This window comes from Pelobates fuscus, chromosome 8 (genome assembly GCF_036172605.1).
Source record: "Pelobates fuscus isolate aPelFus1 chromosome 8, aPelFus1.pri, whole genome shotgun sequence".
NCBI classification, from domain to species: domain Eukaryota; kingdom Metazoa; phylum Chordata; class Amphibia; order Anura; family Pelobatidae; genus Pelobates; species Pelobates fuscus.
Genome location: NC_086324.1, coordinates 85,671,971 through 85,699,721, shown reverse-complemented (window position 1 = coordinate 85,699,721; position 27,751 = coordinate 85,671,971). Strand labels below are relative to the sequence as shown.

Sequence of the window (27,751 nt, the reverse complement as noted above, 5' to 3'; positions counted from 1 at the left end):
TCTGGTTTCCCTGACTTGGCTTGTGTAAACGGTATTGTGTATTTTCTGGCTTCCTTGACCTCGGCTTTCCCTTTGACCATTCTCTGTCTCTAGCGTATTAGTCCGGCCATTCTAAGGTCTGGTTTACGCTCTGTCCTTTTATTTTCCTTTTCTTGCCAATGGATATGTTTACATAGTTTCTGCGTGCTGGACCACACTAGTAGTCGTGACATTAGGATTAAACTGATAAGAATAGTACTACTTAACACACCACTCCTATCTGGTGGCACATTAGATTGCACGCGCAGTGCCCCAAATTTGAAGTAGGAGGACCGACCAAGCATCTTTTTCCATCTCCCGGTTCCTAAAATCGATGCCATATACACGTTCCCTGATAGGAGACGTAACAGGTATTAAACTGATAGGAATAGTACTACTTAACACACCTTATAATAACACTGAGAGAGGCAACACAGAGAGAGGAGTCTGAAGAAGAGGAGTCAGAGGCGGAAGGTGGCTTTGAGGAGGTGGAAGACCAAACACAGCAGGCGTCCCAGGGGGCTTGTTGTCACCTTTCGGGGACCCTTGGTGTTGTACGTGGCTGGGTGGAGGAAGAGACCTTCAATGAGATCAGTGAGGACAAGGAACGGGACATGGCTAGCATGGTATCCAACCTTGTGCAAATGGGGAGTTTGTGGTTGTGCAAATGGACTGTTTGCCGTTGTTTGCGGTGCGTTAAACGGGGAGTTTGGTCTGTAACTGTGAAGCGAGCATAACCCTTACACTACCTGATCAATACAACATCATACCTTATGTTTTAAAGCACGTTATTCCAAACAATTTAGGAATGTTAGGTGATTTATGCCCTTTATGGATTAAAACCAGACTCTGCATCAACTATGTAATTTCCCATGGGAGTTTTGCCATGGATCCCCCTCCGGCATGCCACAGTCCAGGTGTTAGTCCCCTTGAAACAACTTTTCCATCACTATTGTGGCCAGGAAGAGTCCCTGTGGGTTTTAAAATTTGCCTGCCTATTGAAGTCTATGGCGGTTCGCCCGTTCGCGAACATTTGTGGAAGTTCACGTTCGCTGTTCGCGAACCGAAAATGTACTCTACTCTTTATGCCGTTACACTAAACCTCTCCATTTACAAGCTCAACTTAGGGACATGGAGCTGTCCAAGAACACATTTCTACTCAGACATTCCTACCATCCTTGTACAACAGCTGCATCTTGACTGGCTCTTTGTCAGGATAAATGCTATTGCCCCACAGATCTACCTTGCCCAAGCTGGGGAAGCCTCAAATCCAGTGTAAAAATTTTTGACCAATCTCCCTGTTGAATGGAGGCGCAAAAATATATACCAAACTATTGAGCAACATGCTAGCCCCACCCACTGGTCCTACATGGGCCAAGTGCTCGCCATGTCTAATTTCCCCCCTGAGGTCATAAGTAGTATCATGGTTCTATACACAAAGCCGGCTTCCAAAGTATCTAACAGCGGATTAACATCCAAAGCCTTTTACATAATAAACAGGGTGGCCAGGGATGCCCCTTGTCCCCCCTTATTTACATACTTTGACTTGAACCTCTGGCTTGGAAAATACACATGCACCCAAATATTGTAGGTGTCCTTGTGCTGGGTAAAGATTATTGTTTGGCTTTCTTTGCTTTGTTGATGACCTTTTCATTGATCTCTCTGACCCTAAAATGTTTCCTCCCTCACTGTTATCGCTCTTAAAAACCAAACGAGATGTCTCCCATTATCGATTGAAATAAGATAAAACACATGCCCTCTCCATAAAATTGTCCCCAAGCCTCACTAAATTTGCGTGGAGAATAACCTCCCTTACTTATCCAGGAGTCAAAATCGCTCCATCTCTAGCGCGCATCCTGAAACTTAATTATACCCCGCTACAGGGAATGTGCAAAGATCTTACAGATAAGTGGAAATCTCTTTGAATCTCCTGGCTGGAGAGAATCAACATGTATAAAATGATGGTTTTACCCCGCATATTGTATGTATATAGAATGTTACCTATCAATGTCCCGCAGTTTTATTGCAAATCCCTACAAACCACATGTAGCTCCTTTGTGTGGGATAAAAGGAAACCATGCGTACCTTCTTACATCTTACAAAAATTTCAACATAATGGAGGTGTAGGAATACCCAACCTCTGGCTGTATTATAAGGCAGCTGTATTGTCGTCAGGGATCTTGTTACACTCTCCACCGGGGAATTTATAGTGGGTAGATATGGAGAAGGCACAGTTCCAGGACCAAGAGCTCTTAGAGTATTTGTGGACTCCTAAATTATTTAGGAGAACCAAACCCGATTTATTCCTCACAACACAACTCACCCTCAAACACTGAGGTGAACCCACTCATTAGAGGCAGGTGTCACTCACATAGACCAACTTTGGGAGAAGTGGGTGGTGAAACCCTTCCTAACCTTACAAGCAGACTGGAATAGTCTCAATCATGCTGTATTCTTATATCTACAAATTGAAGGCATGCTTGTCTCCCATGCTGGACTTCAACTGTGCTCAAAGGCTGTCAGCTCCCCCTCCTCACAAGTAATTGGAGTGCGATGTTGGTCAGGCCCCACCAAGCCCAAGGCTCTCTCATTACGCTATAAGGCTTGGATGGAGGTATCGCCAAATAAACCTGTAGGGTGTCGGTGCCAGTGGGAATCAGACTGTGCCATAACTCTGATCAATGATAATTGGCTCAATAGTCTCTCCAAATGGACCAAATGCTACTCACACATCGAAGCTCATAGAAAACAACTCTATAGATGGTGCATGACTCCAAACAAATAGCATAGGATCTTTCCAATGACCTCCTCTGCCTGTTGGAGATGTAACACTCCATTCGCCCGCTTAGGAATGATGTTTACACCATATTAACTTCCCTCAGAATAAAAGATTTCCCCATGACTTAATTGCTGAACCAGGGCCCGGTCAGGTGCCGTGTTCCTTTAAGACCGCGACCGGACCCCTGTAATGTCGGCCGGCTGGAAGGAAATGACAGCCTGTCACTTCCTCCCAGCATCCTGCAGGGAGGCAGCGCAGGAGGAGGCAGTCGCAGCATGAGGGGAGAGGAGAACGAAGAGTTTCAGACCCCTCACTCCCACCAGCAGCAGGACTCCAAACCACCCTCCTGGCACATAAGGTAAACTGACAGGAGGTTGTCTGGAGATATTTTTAAAAAATCACTTGTATGTGTGAGAGTGTGTGTATGCGTATGAGTGTGTGTATATGTGTGTGTGTATGAGTTTGAGTATGTGTGATTATGAGTGTGTGTGTGTGTCAGGGTGTGCATCTGTGTGTGTGTGTGTGTGTATGAGTTTGAGTATGTGTGATTATGAGTGTGTGTGTGTGTGTCAGGGTGTGCATCTGTGTGTGTGTGTGTGTGTGTGTGTATATATGTGTCAGTTTGCTTCTGTGTCTGTGCACATATCTGTGTGTTTTTATGTCAGAGTGTATCTGTGTCATGGTGTGGGCATGTATCAATGTTTTTGTGTGTCAGGGTGCATGTGTGTATGTGTCTGTGTGTTGTGTATGTTTTGTGTATGTGTCGGTGTCTATATGAATTTGTGTGTGTGTTGGTGTATTTATATGCATCTGTGTGTTAATGTGCATGAATATCTGTGTATGTATGTATGTATGTATTTATGTGGTAGTGTATGTGCATACATCCAAGCAGTCAAACACCAGCACAACATACAAGCACAGTCCTGCAATCCAACTCAAATATTACATACACACACCTCTGCATTCAAATAAAAAAAACCTATGCAAACACACCCCTTCACTCAAGCACAAATACTTCACACAAAAGTACATCCGCATTTAAAAGTGAACATTACATTCAGACACACCCCTGCAATCAAATGCAAACATTACATACTAACACACCCCTGTATTAAAACACAATAACTATATACAAGCACCCCTTCAAACACCAACACTGTACATTTCCTTGTAGCGACAGTAAATGCCGCAGCACTGTACAGATATGCAACCTAGAAATTCTGACTTGGGGTGTGTGACGGACCGTCTGGCACCCCGACCGGGTACCTCCGTCAATCACTGCTCCTAGTGCTCACCGAGGACTCCAAGCACTCCACTAGACACCATCAGCACCCTAGACCCCTCAAACTGACGCAGCTTGTTTGGGGTCTCGCCGTCCTCCACCCACCCAGGATCCAGCTTCCAGTAAGTGAACCTCTCCTAGTTCAGAGAGCGTAGCAGGAACAGCTAGTGATTATACTCAGGGGTGTATAGTGATTATAGCAATGCCCAGAGTGAATGTAGTTCTCCAATCCCCCAAACATTAGCCAAGACTTCATGAAGGGATAACCTAATCTCAATTTAATGGGCATTTTAAGACAAGGGGTACTCCCACATTGACCTTGTTGGGAACTCCAACACAAAGACACAGACCAATAAGAACAGTGATTAAATGCCTGACACTCCCATAACAAACATACAATCCCTCCTCCCTGCTTGGGAGATAATTGGATCAGTAACTGTACTAATTCTAATCCAATTTTCTCCAAACACAGAAAAAAAACATGCTTTATTAAAACACCCCAAAAGTACCCTGAAATTACATAAAAACACACAAATGTTGCATCCCCTGATAGCCCTAATCTGGGTGACCAACATGTGCAAAAATAACCAAGATCAGTTCAGGGGTTCAGAAATGTCCTGGAAGTCATTTATTTGACCGACCACAGGCATGGTCCCATGCCGTAAACAGTTCGAGAGAATCAGGGCTTGCGGTCGGTCTAGTTCAGGGTTTTGAAAATGAACAAACTACCGAACAGAGTAAATAGTCTTACCCTGGAGCTTGTCCCCTTCATCCAGATGAATGACCCACCAAACAGTACCCTTCTAAGTTGAATAGAACTGATCACAGGTGATGATGGAAGTCCAGCGGTGTTCGGGAGTTTCTGTATCCAATTTTAGTTCCATGAGATTCATGGAACAAGATGGCCGCCACCTGATACTTGTTCATAGGAATTGCGGCCACCCAGTAGAACAATTAGAACACGGAGGTGAGAAACGTTCCAAGTTGTTAATAGGTGTTAACAAGCTCCAGGGTGGTCTCTGTTTGTGCGGTTGTTCGGTGAATTAACCATATAGTCCCAATTGCACGAACAGAGCCTGTTTAAAATATTTTAGCCAGGTCTATTGCATGGGGCTATAGTCACAGGTTAGGAGGTTGGCAAACAGGCCCCTCCAAAAGCCAGTGGCGGAGTTACTTTCGTCACATGGTGCCTTGGAAAAATTCTGAAATATTAAGGGCGCCTTGTACCAAACAGATTTGGGAACCACTGCCTTAGCCGATATTATGAAAGATGGAAAAATATTGCCGTTTGATGTTATATAATTTAAACACAATCTATTAAATAGAGACATTTTTCTCTATCTTAGAATGAAATATGTATTAAAGGCTAACTTTGTCTCCCCTGCAACCAAACTAGAGGATTTTATAGATATCCAACATAGCTATAAATTAATCTTAAGGTTGAAAAAATTAATTATTAATAATCAGTAAATAATACATACCTCGCCAATGAGGAAATAGGAAAGGGATATGAAAGTCTATAATTCAATATAAAATTGGAAAGAAGTTCTGGAACTGGTTAAAAAAATTGTACACTCTATTAGTTTACAGGAAGTATATCTTAAGTTGATGAACCACTGGTATCTTGACCCTCTACGTATTAGCAAGTTCAATAAAGCTACTTCAGATTGCTGTTGGAGATTAAAGTTATAGTAGAAGATACATTAGCTGATATCTTTTAGGTAGAGTTTACATTCAAGCCACAAATGTGGCTTTTCCACCTAGATTTACCATAGATAAACAAGCACTGTAAATACGTAGTAGTAAATATTTTACTGGCTGTTAAGATATGCATAGCTAGAGAGTGGCGGAAACCAGACCCTCCGGATTGGCCTAGAATAATTAATCAGGTTAAACATCAAGCACATATGGAAAGAAACTTATATGGTAAACGGGAATCGTCCTTCCTATAAGGAAATTTGGTCTCCTTGACTAGACTATATTAAAGAGACTTAGACCCCAGATGGGAGAGTGCCTAAACCTTGGTACGTAGAGACTAAATATTGTCAACAATTTCTCTCCTCCTCTCTTCTTTCCTTTTCCTCTTTATTTTTATTTATTATTATTTTTTGTTTAATAAAGGAAAGATTAATTATTTATATAGGAATATGGCAATCTTACATACATTTATGTAAGTTTGTATCTATGTATGCAATGGTATATAAAAAAGTTATATTCAGATAGAAAAGAATAGGAATAAGAAATTATGATTTTGGCGCATTTTCATTTTTGGAGCAAGCTCAAAACACTGAATACCAATATCTGATGTATAAAGAAAAAAATACTTGTAAGAATTGAGAGAAGGGTAGGGATGATATGAGATGTTTTGGATGGAAACTTTCAGCATGTATTAATGTGTTCCTATCGGTCGGTTTGGTATACATACTATATACCAATTTCTGACTCTGTATGTATATTTGTACATCCAAAAAAATCCACCCCTTCTATGTTTGTGATCATGTTAACTTGATCGATGTGTTGATGGCATTGATTGTATTGATCATATTGGTGATGGAAAACAGGTCTATAACAAAGCGTCAATTAAACAATGATATTACAGGATGTTCCCTACATATGGCTGTGTAATATGTTCTCTTTTGAAAATATACATGTATGCATCCGCATTGTTGGGTGCCATTGCTGCCCCCATAGACGTCCCTGAGATTTGCTGGAACCAGCTCTGGTCAAATCAGAAATAGTTCTGAGACAGTATTAGTTCCAAAAGCTCCAATATGAACTCAGTGGTAGGGCCATTGTAGACTGTAGACTCCCTTAAGCACTTGGTGCATGGCTTCAATACCTCCTATGTGTGATATGACAGTACAGAGGCTCTTTACGTTGCCAATAAAACAATTTGGTCCAATAGTTTTAGTAAATCTGGTGTGTCTTTGAGAGATGTTGGTAATGTTTCAATGGTCTCTTTAAAAAGAAAGTTGAGCCATTTCACAGCAGGTTCAATCACCCCACCCAATCGAAACTATGGTTACAGTCTTTGTGGACTTTGGGCAGAGTGTATATGACCAGAGTCCTTGGAGTTTTATGAATGTTGTATTTATATAAATACTCATTCTGAGGTCCTCTACCAGAGGCTTAGGAGTCTGAGGGTTCTACACAGTTTCTTAGATGTTCCCAGATCTTCTGGACAGTGATTTCAAATGTCCAACCTGGAATCTATTGAAGCCACTTCCCTTGGGAGTCACAGTCTTAAGTGCTCATATCACAACTGGGACTACTACCGCCTTCGCTTTCCACGTCCTTTCTAGCTCTTCTTTCAGTCCTTGGTAGTTGTCCATCTTCCCAAGTTTATTCTTCTTGATGTTATATCCACTGGGTATTGCTGCACTCATTATGACTGCAGTCTTCCATTCCATGTCAGGAATGGACCTCCAAAACATCAATGAGCCCCCATCATGCTTCACAGTGAGGATGGTATTCTCTTCACTATAGGCCTTGTTGATCCTTCTTCAAACATAGAGCTTATGATTGTGACCCTAAAGCTCTATTTTGGTCCTGTCATTCCAAATTACAGTGTGCCTGAATCTGTGAGGCATGTCAAGGTGTTGTCGGGCTTATTGTACCCGGGCATTTTTATTGCATTGGAGCAGTAAAGGCTTCTTTCTGGCAACTAAACCATGCAGCTATTTTTTTTTCTTCCAAGTATCATTGTATTGTGCTCTTTGAAACAACCACACTGTCTTTTGCCACAACATCCTGTATTTCTCCTGAGATTACCTGTGGGTTTTTCTTTGTATCCCGAACAATTTTTCTGGCAGTTGCGGCTGAAATCTTTCTTGATCTACCTGACCTTGGCTTGGTATCAAGAGATCCCTACATGTTCCACTTCTTGATAAGATATTGAACAGTACTGACTTGCATTAAGGCTTTGGATATCTTTTTATATCCCTTTTCATCTTTATAAAGTTACAGTACTTTGTTACGCAGGTCTTTTGCCAGTTCTTTTCTGCACCCATGGCTCTGCGTCTAGCCTGTTCAGTGTATCCACATGAGAGATAACAAACTCATTGACTATTTATACACAGACACTAATTGCAATGTAAAAAGCCACATGTGTGGGAAATTAACCTTTAATTGCCATTTTAACCTGTGTGTATGTAACAAGGCCAAACATTCAAGGGTATGTAAACTTTTGATCAGGGCCATTTGGGTGTTTTCTGTTATCAATATTTAATTATGTCCTGCAAGGTAATTATTGCAGGTTTTTAAAAACATAGTGGGACAGGGATACTGTCAATGAGATTATGTGATCTGCATGCCTATAGTCTTCCTTTAAGCATTTTATTATCAGTACTTTAGCTGCCATTCTTGATGAATTGTGCTTCACTTAGTATAGCAGCTCTGGTGGGACCTCCCATAAGCAACTTAGAAATTGGGTTGATTCATAAAATAATATGGGTCATTTTGATATTGGAAATGATTACAGATAAAGTTCATTCTGACCCCCCCACCCTCTAGTGGGTCAGCCTAGTTAGTTTGTTAAATGTTGTTATAGTATGACTTATTGTAAAGTATTTTTTTTTCCTAATCTCATTCATGCATTTGTTTGTTTGTTACACATGCTTCTCAATTAGGATCAAGTGGACTTTATGCAACTAATGATTGATTCCCAAAATAAAGAAAACCAGTCAACAGAAGATGAAAGTCATGGATGTAAAGGTGATATGACACAATTACTGCTTTAATCAGTGTTATCAAATTAATTAAGACTTAAATAACAATGGAATCCTGATCAGCTGTCTTCTAGCTAGTTTAATTTCACTTACTGATGCCATTATATTTCTTATACAGTAGGTATGGCAAAAAAAAAAAAAAAAGATAAAAGTGGTTAAAAAACTAATGTGTGGATCTTTGTTGGATGATTTCATATCTAGGAAGATTTTTTTTAAAATGTCATCATATATGACTTATAATACCACCTGCAAGGTAATGTTGAATGGTTTCAAATCTCTCCATTTTACTTTCTTGCGGATTCCTAGAATGCAGCTTTAAAGGGACACTATAGTCACCAACACAACTTTAGCTTAATGAAGCAGTTTTAGTGTATAGATCATGCCCCTGCAGTCTCACTGCCCGATTTGCTGCCATTCATGCGTTCAATCACGTTCTTCCTGTTTATGCAGCAATAGCCACACCTCCCCTGGCTGTGACTGACACAGCTTGCATGAAAATAAAATGGTTTCATTTTCAATCAGATGTAACTTACTTTAATTGTTTTTATCACCTGCTCTGTAAAGTGAACATTAATTAACTCAGCCTCATTTCTCCTCCATTTTTATACTGCCCTAATCCCATATTCTACCCTAATCTTACTGCCTAAATGCCAAACCTTGCCATCCCCAGCCTTACATTGCTAATGAAATGTCATTCCCAGACATCATCCCTGGTATTCTATGTATCACAACAACCAGAGAGAGACGGAAGGGAGGAAAATACACATGTAGGTGTATAGATGATAAGTCATTGATTTTTATTTTCAACAGAATTGACAGACACTGAGTTAATGGCACAGGCTCTAATTTTCATTATTGCTGGATTTGAGACCACAAGCAACACAATGACATTTCTGGCCTACAACATTGCGACAAACCCTGATGTGCAGACAAAACTTCAGCAGGAAATTGATACGTTTTTTCCTAATAAGGTCAGAGAAAACCTGTAATTCTGTATATTATTAACACTTTCAAAATTGTATCACAAGTGTCTTGTAACATGCAATAATAAAAAAAGGTATGTCTAGCTTGTAATAATATGTTTTTATCATATGAAAGAAAAACTTACTTTTCTACGTTTCTATGAACAATCAGGCAGAACACAGACCATATAAATGGTATAGCTTTAATGTAATGGAGGTACACAGCAGGCCTCTCCCTCCCTGGTAGTGCAACTATGAAAAGCTTATAAAGGTATGAAGGCATATACTGTACATGGTATTCAATATATAGGCAGATGATGAAACATACTTGGTATGTCATGATTTATCCTAAAAAGAAACAATTTCCTTATTTTTTTGTTTTTTTTTCCTTGTTATTTATCCATGTTGTTTGCTTCCAAAAACAAAGATTGTGAGTCTTGTCAGTTCACACTTTGGCAGGGTTCGCACCCATTTGATTCACATTACCTGGGATTATTTATTTTATAATTGGGAAGGCAGAGATCTCAGGGTCAACATTCCTTAATTCCTTAACCCCTTAACGACGAGTGACGGATGAGGTCCGTCACTCAGGGGATTGCCATAACGACGAGTGACGGACCTCGTCCGTCACCCGTTCAAATTAACCCCAGATCGCCGCAATCGCGTAATACAGAGGCAGACCGGGAGCACCAACTCGCGCTGTCCCAGCACATGTGCCCGCTCTGACAGCATGTCAGAGCGAGCACATGTGCGGTGTATACTTACCTTCCGCCTCCCTGCACTTCCGGATTCACTGTGAAGTGCAGGGAGACGGATCATCAGTGATCCTGCCCCCTGTTGAAAAAAAAATAAAGTTTAATTAAAATCCCACTCCCCTTTACCCATTTTAATAAAAAAAAAATAACCCCTTCCCTGCCAATTGATCACTGACTACAGTGATCAATTGGCAGGGATTACATTTTACTATGATCTGATTTTTTTTTAACCCCTGAGGGTTAATTCTTTTTTCTTTTAACCCTCAGGGGTTAAATTTATTTTATTAATTAATTTAAATATTTTAAAATTATAAATTTAGCTAGCTGGGGAGGGTGGAAGTTAGTGGGGAATTGGGGGATTTAGTGTTAGGCTAACTAGGGGTTAACGTTAAAAGTTTTAAAATAAGCTTTAAAAAGTGAAAAAATTAAGTTAAAAAAGTTTTAATAACGTTTAAGTAAAAAATAAAAAAAGAATAAACCCTTTACCCAGTCCAAATAAAAATTAACCCCTTCCCTGCCAGTCGATCACTGCCTACAGTGATCAAAATACAGATCACAGTATTATACTGTGATCTAATTTTTTTTTAACCCCTGACGATTACATTTTATTTATTTTTTAACCCTCAAGGGTTAAATGTATTTAATTAAGTAATTTGAATCTTGTATAATTAAATATTTTGCTAGCTGGGGTGGGTGGGAGTTATGGGAAAATGGGGAATTTACTGTTAGTGCTGCTTACTGCTAGTTAGGGGTTAACGGTAGAAAAATGTTAAATCTGTAAAAAAAAAAGTTAAGAAAGTTTAGGAAACTTTAAAAAAATTAATAAGCAAAACAAAAGTTTAAAAAATAGTTTTAAAAAGTAAAAAAAGTTTTAAAAGTTAAAAAATACATTTAAAAACGCTCATTACCACTACACCTGGAACAAACTAGAGAAAAAATGATCCCACGCCAAGGTTCAAAATATGCCTTTTGAATTACCCCAGGGTGTATTCTTTAATAAATAGTATGTGTTTGTGGGGAAGTTTCAATAACAAACCATCTAAACTACTCTAAATTGGAACATGGACACAGCATAAAACTTCAAAGTTAGAAAAAAACTGAATGGCTGTGTCTCAAATGTGCCCCTTCAACATCCACATATACCTGGCAAAGGTACATACGGGGGTATTGCTGTACTCAGACCACATAGCTGAGCAACATATGAAGTATTATACAGTGGTAGCACACATAAGGTTTGCAAAATATACTGTGCAAACTCACTTTGTGTGTCAAAAAGGCAGAAAAAACACTTATTACCACTACACCTGGTACAAGCTAGCTGAAAAATGATCCCACGCTAAGGTTCAAAATATGCCTTTTGAAATACCCTGGGATGTCTTCTTTAAGAAATTGTATGGCTTTATGGGGTATTTGGATTATATAGCCTGGTAAAACACTCTAAAATGGGACATGGGCACAGCGTAAAAATTCAAAGTTTGAAAAAAATGGAATGGCTGTGTCCCAAATGTGCCCCTCCGATGTCCACATATACATGGCAAAGGTACATACGGGGGTATTTTTTACTCAGCAGACATAGCTGAGCAACATATGAAGTATTATACAGTGGTAGTACACATATGGTTTGCAAAATATACTGTACAAACTCACTTTGTGTGTCAAAAAGGCAGAAAAAAAAACGCTTATTACCACTACACTTGGTACACGCTAGCGGAAAAATGGTCCCACGCCAAGGTTCAAAAAATGCCTTTTGAAATACTCTGGGGTGTCTACTTTAAGAAATGGTAGATGCTTGGAAATTGCACATAGGCCCAGCGTCAAAATTCAAAGTTCGGTAAAAACTGATATGGCTTGGTCTCCTATATGGCACTGTAGCTTCACGAAATAGTGCCAAAGACATTCATTGGGGGTGTCTTTTTACTAAAAAGACTTAGCTGAGCATAATTTGGGGGGTTTGAACTTAGTGGCACAGATGAAATATACAAAATGCCCAGCAAAAATGCAATCCGTATGTAAAAAATGCACAAAATTATTTTTTACCACATACTTTGTGATATATTGGTGAAATAATGGGATCATGTTAAGCACAATATGCACCTTATGAGATACCCTGGAGTGTCTACTTTTACAAATGGTAGGCCTTTGTGGGGTTTTTTTTTGAACAGTCAAACTACTATAATACCCCAAATGGAAGCATAGGCTCAATAAATCCGTCTCTCAAAATTCGACTGTGAATACTGAAAAGGACAGTTCTCCTATATGGCACTGTAGCTTCACAAAATAGTGCCAAAGACATACAATGGGGGTGTCATTTTACTCAGCAGATGTAACTGAATACAAAATAAAACTTTGTACAGGAATAGCACACACCAACTTAACAAAATACACATGACAAGTTCTTTGTTATAAGTTTGTGTTCCAAAACCCCCCCAAAAATACAATTTTACTCCAATATTTAGCAGAGGTTGGCGGTGAAATGGCTACATAGAAAGTGTCAAAACAACCTTAGGTAAATAGCCTGTGGTGTCTTCTTTATATAAATATATACTTTTGTGTGTCTACTTTATATAAATATATACTTTTGTGTGGCAATTTTGTTTTCTTTTATGGCTATTAAGCTTACAAGACAAACATACCAATTTCTAAAATCGCTCCACATTAAAAGTTTATTTTACTCTTTGTGCTTTGTGACCTGTAACTACCAAAAAAACATAAAATCCCAGACACGTTGTATATTCTGTAAATCAGAACAACTAAAATAATTTATTTTTAATTACTTTCCTTAACCTGCACTAATTGTGCACACATTATTATTGCAAAAACTATAAAAAAAACACATTTTTCATTTATTTTGCATTTTTCTGTATTTTTTTTATAATAAATAAGCATTTATGTATATATGTTACATCAAATTAAAGCCCTTTCTGTCCTTTAAAAAACGGTGTATAATATGCTTCGGTGCAATAAATTAGTAAAATGCAAATTGCAGTTGAACGCAAACAGCAAAAAATGCAAAAAATGCCGTTGTCATTAAGTGAAAGACAAGCTTCTGAAGCTCTGTCCTTAAGGGGTTAATGTTCTTAAGTAATTTTATGTCAAAGCATGTGTCAGAAATTATTGTACAATTTTTTATAAACCATTTTAAAAGTGTAAATCATATCACATCATTTTCATGACATTGTGGTCCGCTGGCTTGAATTTCACATTTCAAATCAGTTTGTATTCCACATTGCTATTTGTTGAGTGTGGCAAACCTAGCCACTTCAGACTGTATTCCTGTATAATGGTTGTCCCAAGGACTGCAGGATTATGGCTATATTTTATGTTGTGCTTGTGCTTGAGATACTGTGGATTATACTACCTCTCCGCTACAATGAAGGTATACTTATACTTGTTTATTAAAGGCTATTTCCCCAATATAAAAATATGTATTTTTGCCCACTGTTCTAAAAAATACATACAATTAAAATATTTGTTGTTTAAAATGTCTTTTATTCTATACTTACAAAAAAGTTAATTGACCAAGAAAAATTTGAACATAGCATAATACTTTGCTTTTTTTCATAGGCTCCACCAACATATGATGCTGTAATGCAGATGGAATATCTTGACATGGTGATTAATGAAACCTTGCGACTCTATCCTGCAACTGGTAGAATTGAAAGAGTTTGTAAAAAAACATCGAATATAAATGGATTAACGATCCCACAGGGTGTTGTCACTGTTATCCCTTTGTATGCTCTGCATCGGGACCCAGACAATTTTCCAGAACCAGAGGAATTTCGTCCTGAAAGGTATTGTAACTTTGCCGTTTTATATTTTGAATGCTTTCCCAAATTACTGATTTTAAATATATTTAAGAGAAAGTGTGAAGTGGGACTTTACTTCTAAATCTATTAAAAGTATGGGATTATATTTAAACCTAGTTTTGAAGATATTTAGCAGTTTCTTTTTAACCCCTTAAGGACACATGACATGTCTGACATGTCATGATTCCATTTTATTCCAGAAGCTTGGTCCTTAAGGGGTTTAACTAGATATCTACATGCTTTGCTGTACTACACCAACAACATTTTCTACAGCCATCATATTTCTGCTTACCCCTAGTTTACTCCCACTTCTGGAAGAAGTCTAGAAGGTGTAGGACTCGCTTCCCCAATGATGCCAACAAACTGGATTTATTTCTAACTCTTTGTGTCACTTCATTGTCCTTGGACAGTGTGAGAGGGTTTTACTCACAGAAAGTACAGTGCATTGCCATACATGTTCTGTAGTTGCTGTGAAAATATGGAGAATGGCTGCTTGAAGGAGAGTTTACCTGCTCTTCACCTGTCAAACAATTCTCATTATACACACAGAGCTGCTAGAAGAGCAGTGTATGCCTAGAATTAATTGACAGTGGCATGTTAGCCATGACAGGTGGGCTTTAACTCAAGATTACAATTTGAGAGTTTTCTACTAATGGTATACATTAAACTTCATGCAAGGCTTTGCTGGGGTCCTTCACAAACTCAGACACCATGGAGATAATACTAAAACATAATTTTTTTCCGTAACATGACTAATTCCTCAGAGTTAAGTAACTCAGGTGTTGATAAGACTTTGAAAACTTTGAACTTAAATAAAGGAATTTAAAATGATGTTCTAACACTTCTAACAAGAGTGAAGTTACTGATATGGAAATAAAGTATACATATACACATATCTCTTTTTCTAGGTTCAGTAAAGAAAATAAAGAAAATTTGGATTACGTATTTCTACCCTTTGGAAGTGGACCTCGAAACTGCATTGGAATGAGATTTGCATTGATGAACGTGAAGCTTGCATTTGTTACTTTAATTCAGAACTTCACTTTCCGAACTTGCAGTGAGACTCCAGTAAGAAATAAGATTAGTTAATTTTATGACCATAAGATGTTTGTTGTTCAATTGTTAATCATTGCTTTACACCTTAATGATGTTAGGACATGTCATTACATCATAACTATAATGGGCATTAATGCCTTTAGGGCATAATGACATGTCCTGCATCCAAAAATGATCAATGCTTCACAAAAATTTGGGACCCTTGGACACGATTCATAAGCAATACCAAAGATTACTAACCAAACTACAGTGATCAAACTTACATACATTCCTCTCACCCAGCCCCCCCCCCCCCCCCCCTCCTCACACTGCCCACAGCAAAAGCGAACAATCAATGAATATATGTTTAGGCGGTCCTACTTCCTTCCCTTACTTCAGTAAAGCGGATCCACCACTAATCTCTAATCTGATACTCTAATCTGATACACTATTGCAAATTTCTGTATCAACTTTTATAAACTATGTATAATTCTATGTTTTGTTATGTCACATTGTACTAACCGGTTTCTGTACTTCAGAACCAAATTACTTGTTGAAATTGTAAATGATATTCATGTAACTATAAAAATAAAAAACGTTATAAATATAAATGACATGTCCTGCAGATTTAGTGTATGCAGAAGTAAATCCCTGCTCACACCAGGAACCCCAGGTATCAATGGATACCTAGTACACTATTAGATTAGCTGTTTGCAGCGCTTTGGAAGCCAGTGCTGCAGACAGCTGTTTAAATAGGAATTTTAATACCTATTAAAAGATCACAATTTAAACATGGTTAAATATTGGCACACACCACTAACCCAAGGTAAACCACTGAGTTTGCTGGGGAAAGTTTTAGTGGCCCCAGACTTTTTAATGAGCAGGTTGAAGCCCTGAAAACCAGTGCTTCAAGTAGTTCTTTACATAGGCATTTCAATGCCTTCAAAGACATTACTTTGTGTGTAGGGTTAAATACCGGTTCACCCCATTAACCCCAGGTATCAATGGATACCTGGGGCTTTAGTTAGTCAGCTGGGGACATTTTAAATATATCCCCAGACTGAATGATGAGCTCTGTGCAGTGCTGGACGTCACCAAGTCTGTCCCCAGCCATTTTGAACCGGTGCTGGGCTAAGCCAAGTTTCCAGGATTGATCTCTTCATACTCGACTGGGAACCAGGCTATTTCAGAATTACACTAACTGTAATTCTGAAAACACCCAGTAGATGGTGGCAGCATATCATCATCTACCGTGTTAAATATAGTAAAACCCATATGTAATATCAGAATTGAGATTAGCAGTGGGTTACTTTAGAATTGGGATTAGTGGTTGGGTTAGTGTTAGTGTAGGATTAGGAAGGAGTGGACTTAGGAATTAGAGTAGGCTAGTGGATTTAGGGTTAGGGTTAATGCTGGGTGTTAATGCTGTTGTATAAGAAGTAGAATTCCACAGGCATCACAATGTAGGGTGAAGGCAATTTTTTTTTTATTAGAGATCAAAAGAGGACAAGAAAAGATACAACATTTCAGCCTAGAGGCCTTAGGCATGTACACATGTGGAACGCTACTTCTTGTTGTTCCTGATGGGCTGTGGACCCCGTTCCACAGAGCTCCTAGGTAAACTTACTTGTGTGCGGAACTCCTTTGACTTAATGCTGTTTTGTGGTTAAAGCTAGTATAGGGTTGAAGTTAAGAGTAAGATTAGGGTAAGTATGGTTGGTATAATGTTAGTGTTGGGCTGGTATATAATTTAGATCCTAAACATATTAAACATATTAGTTAATTAACAATCCTGACTGATATATGGACCTATTTTGAGTTTTTTTTTAAATTAGTTGCACCAGATGTGTAAACATTTTTTTTATTTTTTATCCCATTTTAAACATTTTATTCACATGTAATGTTGGCTTAGGCATACATATAGAATGTTAAATGAAAGCCCTTTCTGTCCTTTAAAAATTATATCTAATATGTATGGAGACACTTGAAAAGACCAAACATTATAGTGGAACACACCTATACCTCAAATTCAAAGTTTTGTTTTGATGCAGAATGTGGACCATTGTCTCCATTCTTAAGTCCTTGCTCCTGCTATGATGTGTCATTACATCCTGAGCAGCATGGTTTTAATGATGTTAGTTTGTAATAACACGTCCTAACAAAGGTGCCAGTGAAGTCTCCCCACCAATCCTCTTGAATTATACTTACTTCACCAGATCAGATCGGGGAATCTGCCAGGTAGTTCCCCAGCAGCTGTTGGTTGTGATCAGAGTAAAGTGATCACTGTGAGAGCCTGTCGCCTTGATCACTGATAAAATGTCACAGCCAATGATTTGTATTATGGGATGTAACATTGTATTCTGCCTCTCTCTTCCCTCACTTTGATCTAAGGTAAGAGAAGTAGAAAGATCATTGCTGGCTGTGTTCCAGATTGTTAGTGTGTGTGTAAAAAAAAAACCCAACGTTTTATTTAACCCTTTCACTGCTGTTCTAATTCTAGTTCTAATTATGTGATCAGAGTGATCAGTACACTAGTGTGTACTTTATTTTTTTAGTTTGAGGGGTTGTGTGTTAGACAGGTAGGGAAAAAATTATTTTACTTAAAAATTTGCCATGGCCCTTTACTACACTGTGAACGAGGCCTATGCCATACTGATGTGTGAGTCAGAGGAGAGTGACTCCTTTGACCTGTCTGACAGTGAGACACTTACTGTGTCAGATGTAGAGCCCCTAAACAAGCCATCTGGTTATTGTGCTTCCACCGTGACACCATTCACGAGAAGCTCAGAATGGTGCACTTTTTCTGAACATAAATGGGTACCACCAAATCTAATTGCCCCAGAGATAACCCTATTTTGGCAAGCTCTGTTATAACAACCAGAAAATTATTTTAGCCTGTTTATGACGGATTGCATCTTTGAGCTCATGGCTATTCAAACTAATTAGTATGTCAGCCAATGTCTTACTACCAATCCTGATTCCCAATACAGCAGGAAGAATATATAGCACCCCACTGACAGCAATGCAATGAGGAGGTTTTGGGGACTAATGCTAGTAATGGGGATTTTGAAAAACCTATTAGGAGGTGATGGTATAAGCAACCCATCCTTGCTATCCAGCTTTTCCTGGTAATAATAAAGAGGGATAGCTATGAACAGCTTCTCCGTTTCCCTTATTTCAGTCATAACATCCAGGATGTCTACAAATAATTAGGCTCCTAATTGATCACTTGTCACCCTTGACCAAAATATCTGCATAGATTAGTTATTTTTGAAGTTTAAACGAACACTGCTTTTTAAGCAGTACATTCCATCAAAGTGAGCTTGCTATTAGATATAATTTTATAAGCTGTGCAAATGCAACACTTAGCATACCTGGACTTTTCGCATTTATGTGGGAAAAGACTGTCAACTAGATCTACCAGACTGCCCTGATTCTTTGGTCACAAACTTTAAAATGTTATGCGATCTGCTCCTCCCATTACTAAATAATGGTTATTAGCTATTGCTACATCATTTTTTATACTAGCATAGATTTATTTATTTATCCGTAATATATCAAAATAGTGAGGCTTTGTGCTAATTCATATCAGGATTATGGAGTCCTATGAAAATGGAATTCATGTGTGTGAAAAAACACACATAAAAGTATAACCACTAAATGTGGTAAGCATTTGTGATAAAGTTCAGAATATATGTAAGCTTGGTCTCTGGTGTGTATGTATTTGAACAGGTAGGCAGCCACAACACCTAAACCAGAGTCTCTCAATCCAGTCCAATACAATGTGCAAACAGGTAAGAATAGGGGATATGGCCTGTATCGGAGCTCCAGTACTCCGAACGAGTTATAGAGTTATAAGTACCACTTTGCTATTTCTAAACCATTTTTTTCCCCCAAAATGAACGCAAGTTACATTGTAACACTGATATCTGTCAGGAATCGCCGAATAACTCTTCACATGTATATATTTTTTTTAAAAGAAGACAACCTAAGGTATTAAACTAGATTGGTCTGGTATGCCTACTGCAACACACAGGGATGAGGGAGTCTGACTTGTAGTGAATTACTCAAAACTGGATACAGACAGGAATTCACCAAAAATCTGTCTAGAGAGATAAAGTAGTAGAAGTAACACCCTGAGTTTAGTGTAATTGATCCAGGAGCTGATTCACTAAGAAATGGCTATTTGTTGGAATATCACTGGTTTTAAAATTTTGGGTATAATAATATCTATATTCAAATGGAAGTAAATCAAGTATTCCAGGAAAAAGTGCAACACTTATATATGGTGTGTACGTCTTTAAATCTGCTAAAAACAGAATCAATTGAATACACGCCAAATGTTATACTTTGTGCAAAAAGATATAAACCATATAGAAGAACAGTATAAGGAACTGTTTCCTATAACATAATGGGCTTGGTTGTGTATAATATCACAGCTATATGTGGTGTGTACGTCTTTAAATCTGCTAAAAAGCAGAATAAGTAGAGTATACACCAGATGTTATACTTTGTAGCAAAAATATATAAACCTTATGAGATAGAAATACAGTATATGGAACTGTTTTCTATAGTGCAATAAAATTACATATCGCTTAAAACCACTTAAATCAAATAGATTAAAAATGATGGATAAAATTGAAAAAATTACTAAGTTTATTAAACATATTAAATATATAAAAAAATGCTAAAAATACAAGCCAGGAACGGTATGCAAGAATATTACCAGCAGTATTGTAGTCCTTATTCTGAGTTAACCACAGGGACCGGCTAGGATTGATGTGGATAGTTTGTAACAGAAAAAGATATCTCTAGCTGTCGGCCGTTTGTAAGGTTAGCGTGCGTCCCAGACAAACCTCACAAATGGCCGACAGCTAGAGATATCTTTTTCTGTATAATCCATGCCCAAGAATATGTGGTGTCGTCTTGCGTTAAAGTTCTGTAGTGCAAAGAACCTTCCACTGGATACAGTAGGTCAGTATATTATCAGCCCCACCCAATGAGTTCACTAGCTTGTTGGTAAGTGGGTCATATATGCAAAACACAGAATAAAATATATAGTGCTCACTGATGCAAATATATGTTTAATATAAAATAGGAGAGGTACTCACAAGTATGGAGCAAATTAGGGTATTGCTCACTACACATCGCTCAGGTTATATTTTCCTTACCAAAGGAATATGTGGTCCCAGGCTCTGCAAACAATCAGGATGAAGTCCAATAAAGTTTAAAATATTGACTACTTTAATAGATTTGCTAGTTTATAAAACAATAAAAATAATATAAAATAGTAAGATACACCTATACAACTATATTTCACTGATATTTCGCCTATCCAATGGCTTTTTCAAAAGTGTTACATAGTATAGGACTTTACAGTATTTATAGGGCACAAATTTGAATCTAACTGACACATGACATCACAGGTTATGTGATCAATTATCCAACTGCAATGTTGTGTCTTTAAAACAAACATTACAAAACTATTTACCAATAGAATACATAATTGCACTGGAGCAGTATATTATAAAACCGCTAAAATGCTTGTTTTTATAATATACTACTTCAGTGCAAATATGAATAATTGATCACATGACATGTGACGTCACGTGTCAGATTCACATTTGTACCCAATAAATACTGTGAAGTCCTAAAGTATGCAACACTTTTAAAAAGCTATTGGATTAGCAAAACATGTTAAACATATCTTACTATTTTATATTGTTTTTATTGTTTTGTAAACTAGCAAATCAAATAAAGTAGTTAAAATTGTAATCTTTATTGGACTTCACCCTGACTGTTTGCGGAGCCTGGGACCATATATTCCTTTGGTGATGAAAATACCACCTGAGCACTGTGTAGTGAGTAATACCCTAATTTGCTCCATACTTGTGAGTACCTCTCCTAATTTATATCTAACATATATTTACATCAGTGTGCACTATATATTCTGTGTTTTGCATGTATAACCTGTCACGAATGCACCCTACTCCAAGAGTGTGCATGACGTAGTTGTGGTGGGGAAAGGGTTAAAGTTCACTATTTGTCTGCACTAGACCAGAAATAATTACAAAATCCCCTTTTAACACCACCCACACTTAAACATAATAATATAACTATTACTATTTTAACGCTGTCACCACCAGGACAATTTATAAAAGGGGATGCCTTGGTCCCCCAGATAAATCAATAATAAAACCCACCAAATATTACTTAGTACACTATTTAAGGAATTGCAAAAATACGAACTAGTCTCTTCAGGTAACGTGATTCTTAACCAGACAAAGGCAGAACTTAACATAAATTAATGCTTATTATGAGAAAAAAATAGTCACAGTGCATATAAAAATATACGATAAACAAATTATTTACACCAAAAACAGATAAAAACAAAAATGATAAAATACAGAAGTCCTAATTACTCACTTTCAAAGTACAACTTCTGCCCAGGGGGTCTCTGGCAAGGAAGGATGATGGCGACTCACTCAAAATTAGATCTTTGGCCCCAAGCAAGTAAACCAACACCCCTCCAAATCATTGGATATATACCCTGTGGATTGTCAAGACTTACCCAGGGGTGGAGTTAAGGCGTACCTACAGAAATAATAAGTGACCACCAGAAAACAAGCCAAATATTAACTTTTGGTTTTATCTCCTCTACTGTACTTGCCATAGAAATAATAATTGCCTCTATGAATTTGTTACCATTTTCCCCCTTTCAGGAGTATATCACATGACTTACATGTGCCCTAATAAAGCAGACATCACAACCCATGCCACACGGTTTAAGGTGTATAAGTGGTATTTAGACTTGATTAAAAGGGTGTGCTTGCCCCATTCTAAATATAATAAAAATGCGGCGTAATTATTAATCTGTGGGTAATTATTGTTTCTCTTGAATATGATACTAAAACATACTGGTCTTTATGAAACTATTACCATTACCATATCAAAGGACTGAACTATCCATTGATAGTTTCAAGCCATATGGTCAAAGTCAGTTAGTTTACATTGAAACTAGACATACCGGCGGCTTAGTGTAAAATGTCTCAGTAACGGATCACCTGGCACCACGACTGGGTACCTCCGTTGGCGGATGCTCCTAGTGCTTCCTGAGGGCTCCAAGCACTCCACTAGACACCATAAGCACCGCAGACCCCACGAACCGCCGCAGCTTGGTTGGGGTCTCGCCGTCTTCCACCCACTCTGGACCCAAGACCAGGATCCAGCTTCCAGTAGGCAGATCTGTTAGTCCAAGGAGCAGAAACAGGAACAGCTCTTAAAAGAGCTTAGTGATTATACTCTGGGGAGTACAATGATTATAGCAATCCCTAGAGTGTAGGTAGTTCTCCAATCCCCCAAACATGAGACAAGACTTAATGAAGGGTAGAATAAGTCTGAGGCTTGATTGGTACAGCCTGGCTTATATACAATTCCTCAGGCCAGAGGCACACCCGACTGGACCTGATGGAACACCGCATTCCCGACTGTACAGACCAATAAGAACAAACATACAGTTTTTGACACTCCCATGTAAAGCAAAAAATCCCTTCCCTCTACCTGTGATATAATTAAAGTAGCTAATAGAATAACCTAATTATCAACAGGCAGAAAAACACACATTTCCCCCAAAGTACAGAAAACAGCCCAAAACATAACACATCCCCAGATTGCCCTGATCTGGATGAACAACATATCCAAAAATCACCCAGATCAGAGTAGGGGTTCAGGAAATTCCTGGAAGACTCTTTAGACTGACCGCACGCATGATTTCATGCCCAAAACAGTTCCAGGGAATTAGGCTGTGCAGCTGGTCTTTTTTCAATGTCTAAGTTTAACATTGACTATGTGCACGAACGGGAACCGTTCATGCACATAGTCAATGTTAAAGTGCCGTTCGACTCCTGTCGAAAAGTCGAAAGTCCCAGAAAAGGTAAAGTTCAGCGGTGTTCGTGCCATCACGTGTCCGATTTGAGTTCCATGAACTCGAAGACAAAACACAGCTGAACACGTTCAACTAAACAAGATGGCCGCCGCCACGTGTTCGACTATACGAACGGTGACCACCCAGGCAATCGTCAATTTGGCTGCGGTTAACTCCCAGCCTGAGAGGTAAATAGGCTGCACACTCCACTTGTGTGTGGTCAGGCTGTTCGGTGATTCGAAGTTCCACTTCGACCACTTCGAAAATTTAAAGTGGCATTGTGCCAAGCCCCAATATGCACAAATAGTGTTTTTAAGGGGCAATACATCCCAGGGGCCATAGTCACAGGGCAAGAGGCTTGTAAGCTGGCCTCTCCAAATCCCAGTGATGAACGTGTTTTCGTCACACATCTTCCCTCCCAGGGGAAGACTAACCAGGTACCTGACCTCCTGTTGGTCAGTACCTGAGTTAGTCAAGAAGCCCACCCACAACCAAGTACTGCACCTGTAGTTTTCGAGTGTCCCGCTTTGTCCAGTCTGTCCCAGGCTGCAGAGGGCATGTCCACCACCCCTGATCTCCCTTGTGCTCCCAGGCATGGAGCTGCAGGTACTTGATGGGCAGAGGCCAACTGCGCTCTGCCCTGGTGCAAGAGCTTCTGCTGGGGAGGCCTACAGGTATTCAGGCCTTAAACCAAGGAGAAGTTGTGTAGAGGAGGGTTCGCCTACCTCCACCTCCTGGCATTCCTGCAGTGTGGGTTTGGAATCTGGGCCAGCATCCCTGTAGGGCTGGTGCAGAGACCACGGTTCCATCTGCCCCATCGGGGACAGGAGTTCCTCCCCTCTGTAGCTGGCCTCTCCCTGTAAGGTTAGCGGTCGCTGGGGAGAGAGAGCGATATGCTCCTCTCCCTGTAACACACACTGCTGCTGGAGAGTGAGAACGACCATCTCCACTCTCAATAACTTGTCCTGCCGCTGAGGAGGGAGACCGGTTGTCTCCTCTCCCTGGTAGGTGAGTTGCTGCTGGGAAGTCAGACCGATTGTCTCGACTCCTGGTAACACTGCCTGGTGCTTAACTGCTTGCTGGGACAAGGGACCACCCATCTCCCCTCCCTGTAATACTGTCTGCCGCTGGGGAGAGAGACCGGTTGTCTCCTCTCCCTGTAAGGTAAGCTGCCACTGGGAGTCAGACCGACTGTCTCGACTCCTGGTAATGCTGCCTGGTGCTTAACTGCTTGCTGCTGCTGGGATGAGGGACCGACAATCTCCTCTCCCTGTAATACTGTCTGCCGCTGGGGAGAGAGACCGGTTGTCTCCTCTCCCTGTGAGAAGCACTGCCGCTGGGGAGAGAGACCGACCATCTTCTCAGCCAGTAAATCCGGCTGTAGCTGGGAATCTGGGCCGACTGCCCAGCATCCCTGTAAGGCCGGTGGAGAAACCTCAGTCCCATTTCCACCTGCTGTCTGGAGGTCTTCCCAGAACCAGTTGATGAGGTACCCCACTTCGAGAGCTGATAGGGAAGCAGGCCGGTTTTCCCAGCTGTAGGATGGCAGGTCTGGTTCTGCTTGTCGGGTAGGTTGGGGCTGAATGAAGCTGAGCAAGTGTTGGTATTTCTGCTCCAGCTCCCACTCCCTTGTTACCAGGTGGGTCCTGTCTTTGCTCACCTTGCGCTGGTCAGTCCAAACATACATGTCCATCCGGTAGTCATAGATGTCCCAAAATCTAAACTCCTCCTTGCTGCTGAGATCAATGTTCTCCTCCAAGGCATCCCATAGTAAACCAGGAATAGTAAACATAGGAATCCTCACCTTCAGGCAAGTTGTGCTCAGCCGTCCAGGGGGTATGCTGAACGGTATACCACCATAGGGCCTGGTAAGCGTTGTCCAGCCAAATCTCTCGCCATACCAGAGTCTCTAGTGTTGTCACCCACTCATCCAGGGGCCGCTCTCCCAATAAATACATTCGCATCGCCACACACTTCTATAGCCGCTGCTCATCACTGGGGAGACTCTCAACCCACCGCCGCTGGGCATCTTCCAGGGCCTCATACCAGACTTCCTTCCAGTCTGCATCCGTGTAGTCTGTGGCCTCTTCCTCCTCCTTGTCATGGAACGCTGTCTGAAAACTAGCCGATTCCATACTGCTGTAGCCAGGGGCGCTGTACAGATACTAGCGTTGCCCTCAGTTAGAGTTCATACGATACCATTGTCTCCAGCTGCTTTTCCTCGTACTAGAACGCCGTCCTGCGGTTTGAAGTTCCTTCGACCACTTTGAAAGCTTAAAGGGGCATTGTGCCAAGTCCCAGTATGCAAAAATAGTCTTTTTAATGGGTAATACATCCCAGGGGCCATAGTCACAGGGCAAGAGGCTGGCAAGCAAGCCTCTCCAAATCACAGTGATGAAGGAGTTTCGTCACAGTCTCACCTTGCAGGACCTGAAAGATCAAAAAGGGCAATTCATTTTACACCTTGCAGAAGACCCTTTTGATTAAAAAAGCAATTTCTCTCTGCCATTTGTCCTCTAGCCAGGGGTCAAATTATTGATGCACTGCACAAGTTATATTAAATAGCAATATTCAATAGTGCAATAATAAATTATGCACCCTTGCCGTGACATGACCTACTTACCAACAAGCCAGGGAGCTCATAGGGTGGGGCTGATATTATCCTGACCTACTGTATCCAGTGCACTATGGCACTTTAAATAAGAAGGTACCACATATCTTACACATATTTTAGATTTTATTCTCATTAAATTGTGATCCACATATAGATATTTGATGTGCAATAAAATCAATTTATTAATATGAAAGAGGTAAATTATGGTAGAAGAAATATATAGCTCATATTCTAGGTTTTGGTACAGAACTTGTACAATTGCCTCCATGCTTCAGGGACTAAGGTGTTAAATATGACATGTTTTAAAACATAAGCAAAAATTCCTCTTGGATTCCATTTGTGAGGTACAAATAGCCATATTAGTGCTTCGTAGACCCCTAGGTAGACTAGTAAACTATTAGGGCCCACTATGATATTGGTTCATTCTGCCAAGTGTGATCACAGGAGACACAAATTAGCCCCATGCATTGATCTGTAAAGATGTAGTAATCAAGACATAAAGTCATTAAATAGAAAATGCACTAGATTCACAGGCAAACTGCATAATAAATATGTTGCTACTCCACTATTTTTAATATTACTATGCAAGAATAAAATGTGTTTTAGATCACTGGTATTTAGTATTACAGTATATAGAATTAGGCGTTTATTCCCTAATTAGGGAATTGACTAATGTCATACACTGCTTTGTACAGTTATACACAATTCAAATACCCTTCTCATCTTTTTCTATTTGTCCTCTCAACCCCATTCTCTTCTCCATTTTCTCTTGTCATTATCCCTATTCTCATTTATGCTCTCAGTTTTATACTACAAATCTTTCTCTTTTACTTGTCTAAACTATTCTGATTCTCACTAGTTTAACCTCTCTATCCATCTTTTCCACTCTCACATTTACCTAAATGTTTCACCCCCTAGCCCAGATTCTCAACTAGACCTGTCCGTTAATATTTGGCCATTTGGCCTGTTGTCGGAATTACACTACTCCGAAGCATCAAATGAACATATAACCAAACAAATGACTCTCACAATGGATGAGCATGTTTGTTTGATTCTTGATTCAGTGTTACGCCCATGTTTACGTAATTTATCAATATTTTGGATATCAGTACAAGTTTGTAAATAAAGAAAAATCTGATTTTTAGGGGGAAATATTTTTGTTTTAACTGGAATAAGCAAAAATTGTATAAGTGTTATTTTGATATTCAGTTTGTTTGTTATTCTAACAACAGTGCATTCCTTTTTTTATTTGCAGATCCCACTAGAAATTGACACTCGTGGATTTCTGAAGACTAAAAAACCTGTTATTTTGAATCTGATCCCTAGAGCAGCTCAGAAAACCGAGGATTAAATGTGTATGCATTGCAAACAGACTGACAAGATTATTCACTAAAGTGTGAATTGTGAGGAAGTCAAAGTGAATTTCACATTTTAGGCCAAAATAGCTGAACTGAAAACACAATTGACATTTGTTTTTATTTTTGGTCCAGACATCTTGGTATAATATATGATATTCACTCTGAATTCTCTTTGAGTTCCTGCCAATTCACTTTAGTGAATAAATATGCCAACATATTTATTTATACACAATATATAAACTCCTGAGAATACAATGTAATAAAGGATATGCTATTTAAAAAAAATGCTTTATATTTTATATACATTTTTATATAAAAACAGTATCCAGAAATGTACACTTTAAGGCATATGTCAAAAACATAAGAAGTTATATAACATTTAAAATAAATCATTTCAATCCAGACACCAACATTCTTCTTTTTGAACTAAGTTTAGAAACCAATGCAATTGAATAATTAGAATCACTTACAAATGTAAGTGTTTAGTGGAA

The 27,751-nt window shown here is 39.2% G+C and overlaps 1 protein-coding gene across 1 annotated transcript in view; it reads left to right on the top strand.

Moving 5' to 3' along the window:
- The window catches only part of LOC134570829 (cytochrome P450 3A8-like), a 168,992-nt gene extending 141,502 nt beyond the window's left edge, over positions 1-27,490 (top strand). Inside the window, exons 9-13 of the mRNA XM_063428809.1 lie at positions 8,708-8,792; positions 9,617-9,777; positions 14,088-14,314; positions 15,238-15,397; positions 27,158-27,490. Coding sequence (XP_063284879.1) covers positions 8,708-8,792; positions 9,617-9,777; positions 14,088-14,314; positions 15,238-15,397; positions 27,158-27,253 — 729 coding nt within the window. The 3' untranslated portion in view covers positions 27,254-27,490. The remainder of the gene's footprint in view (positions 1-8,707; positions 8,793-9,616; positions 9,778-14,087; positions 14,315-15,237; positions 15,398-27,157) is intronic.
- Positions 27,491-27,751: the final 261 nt, after the last annotated feature.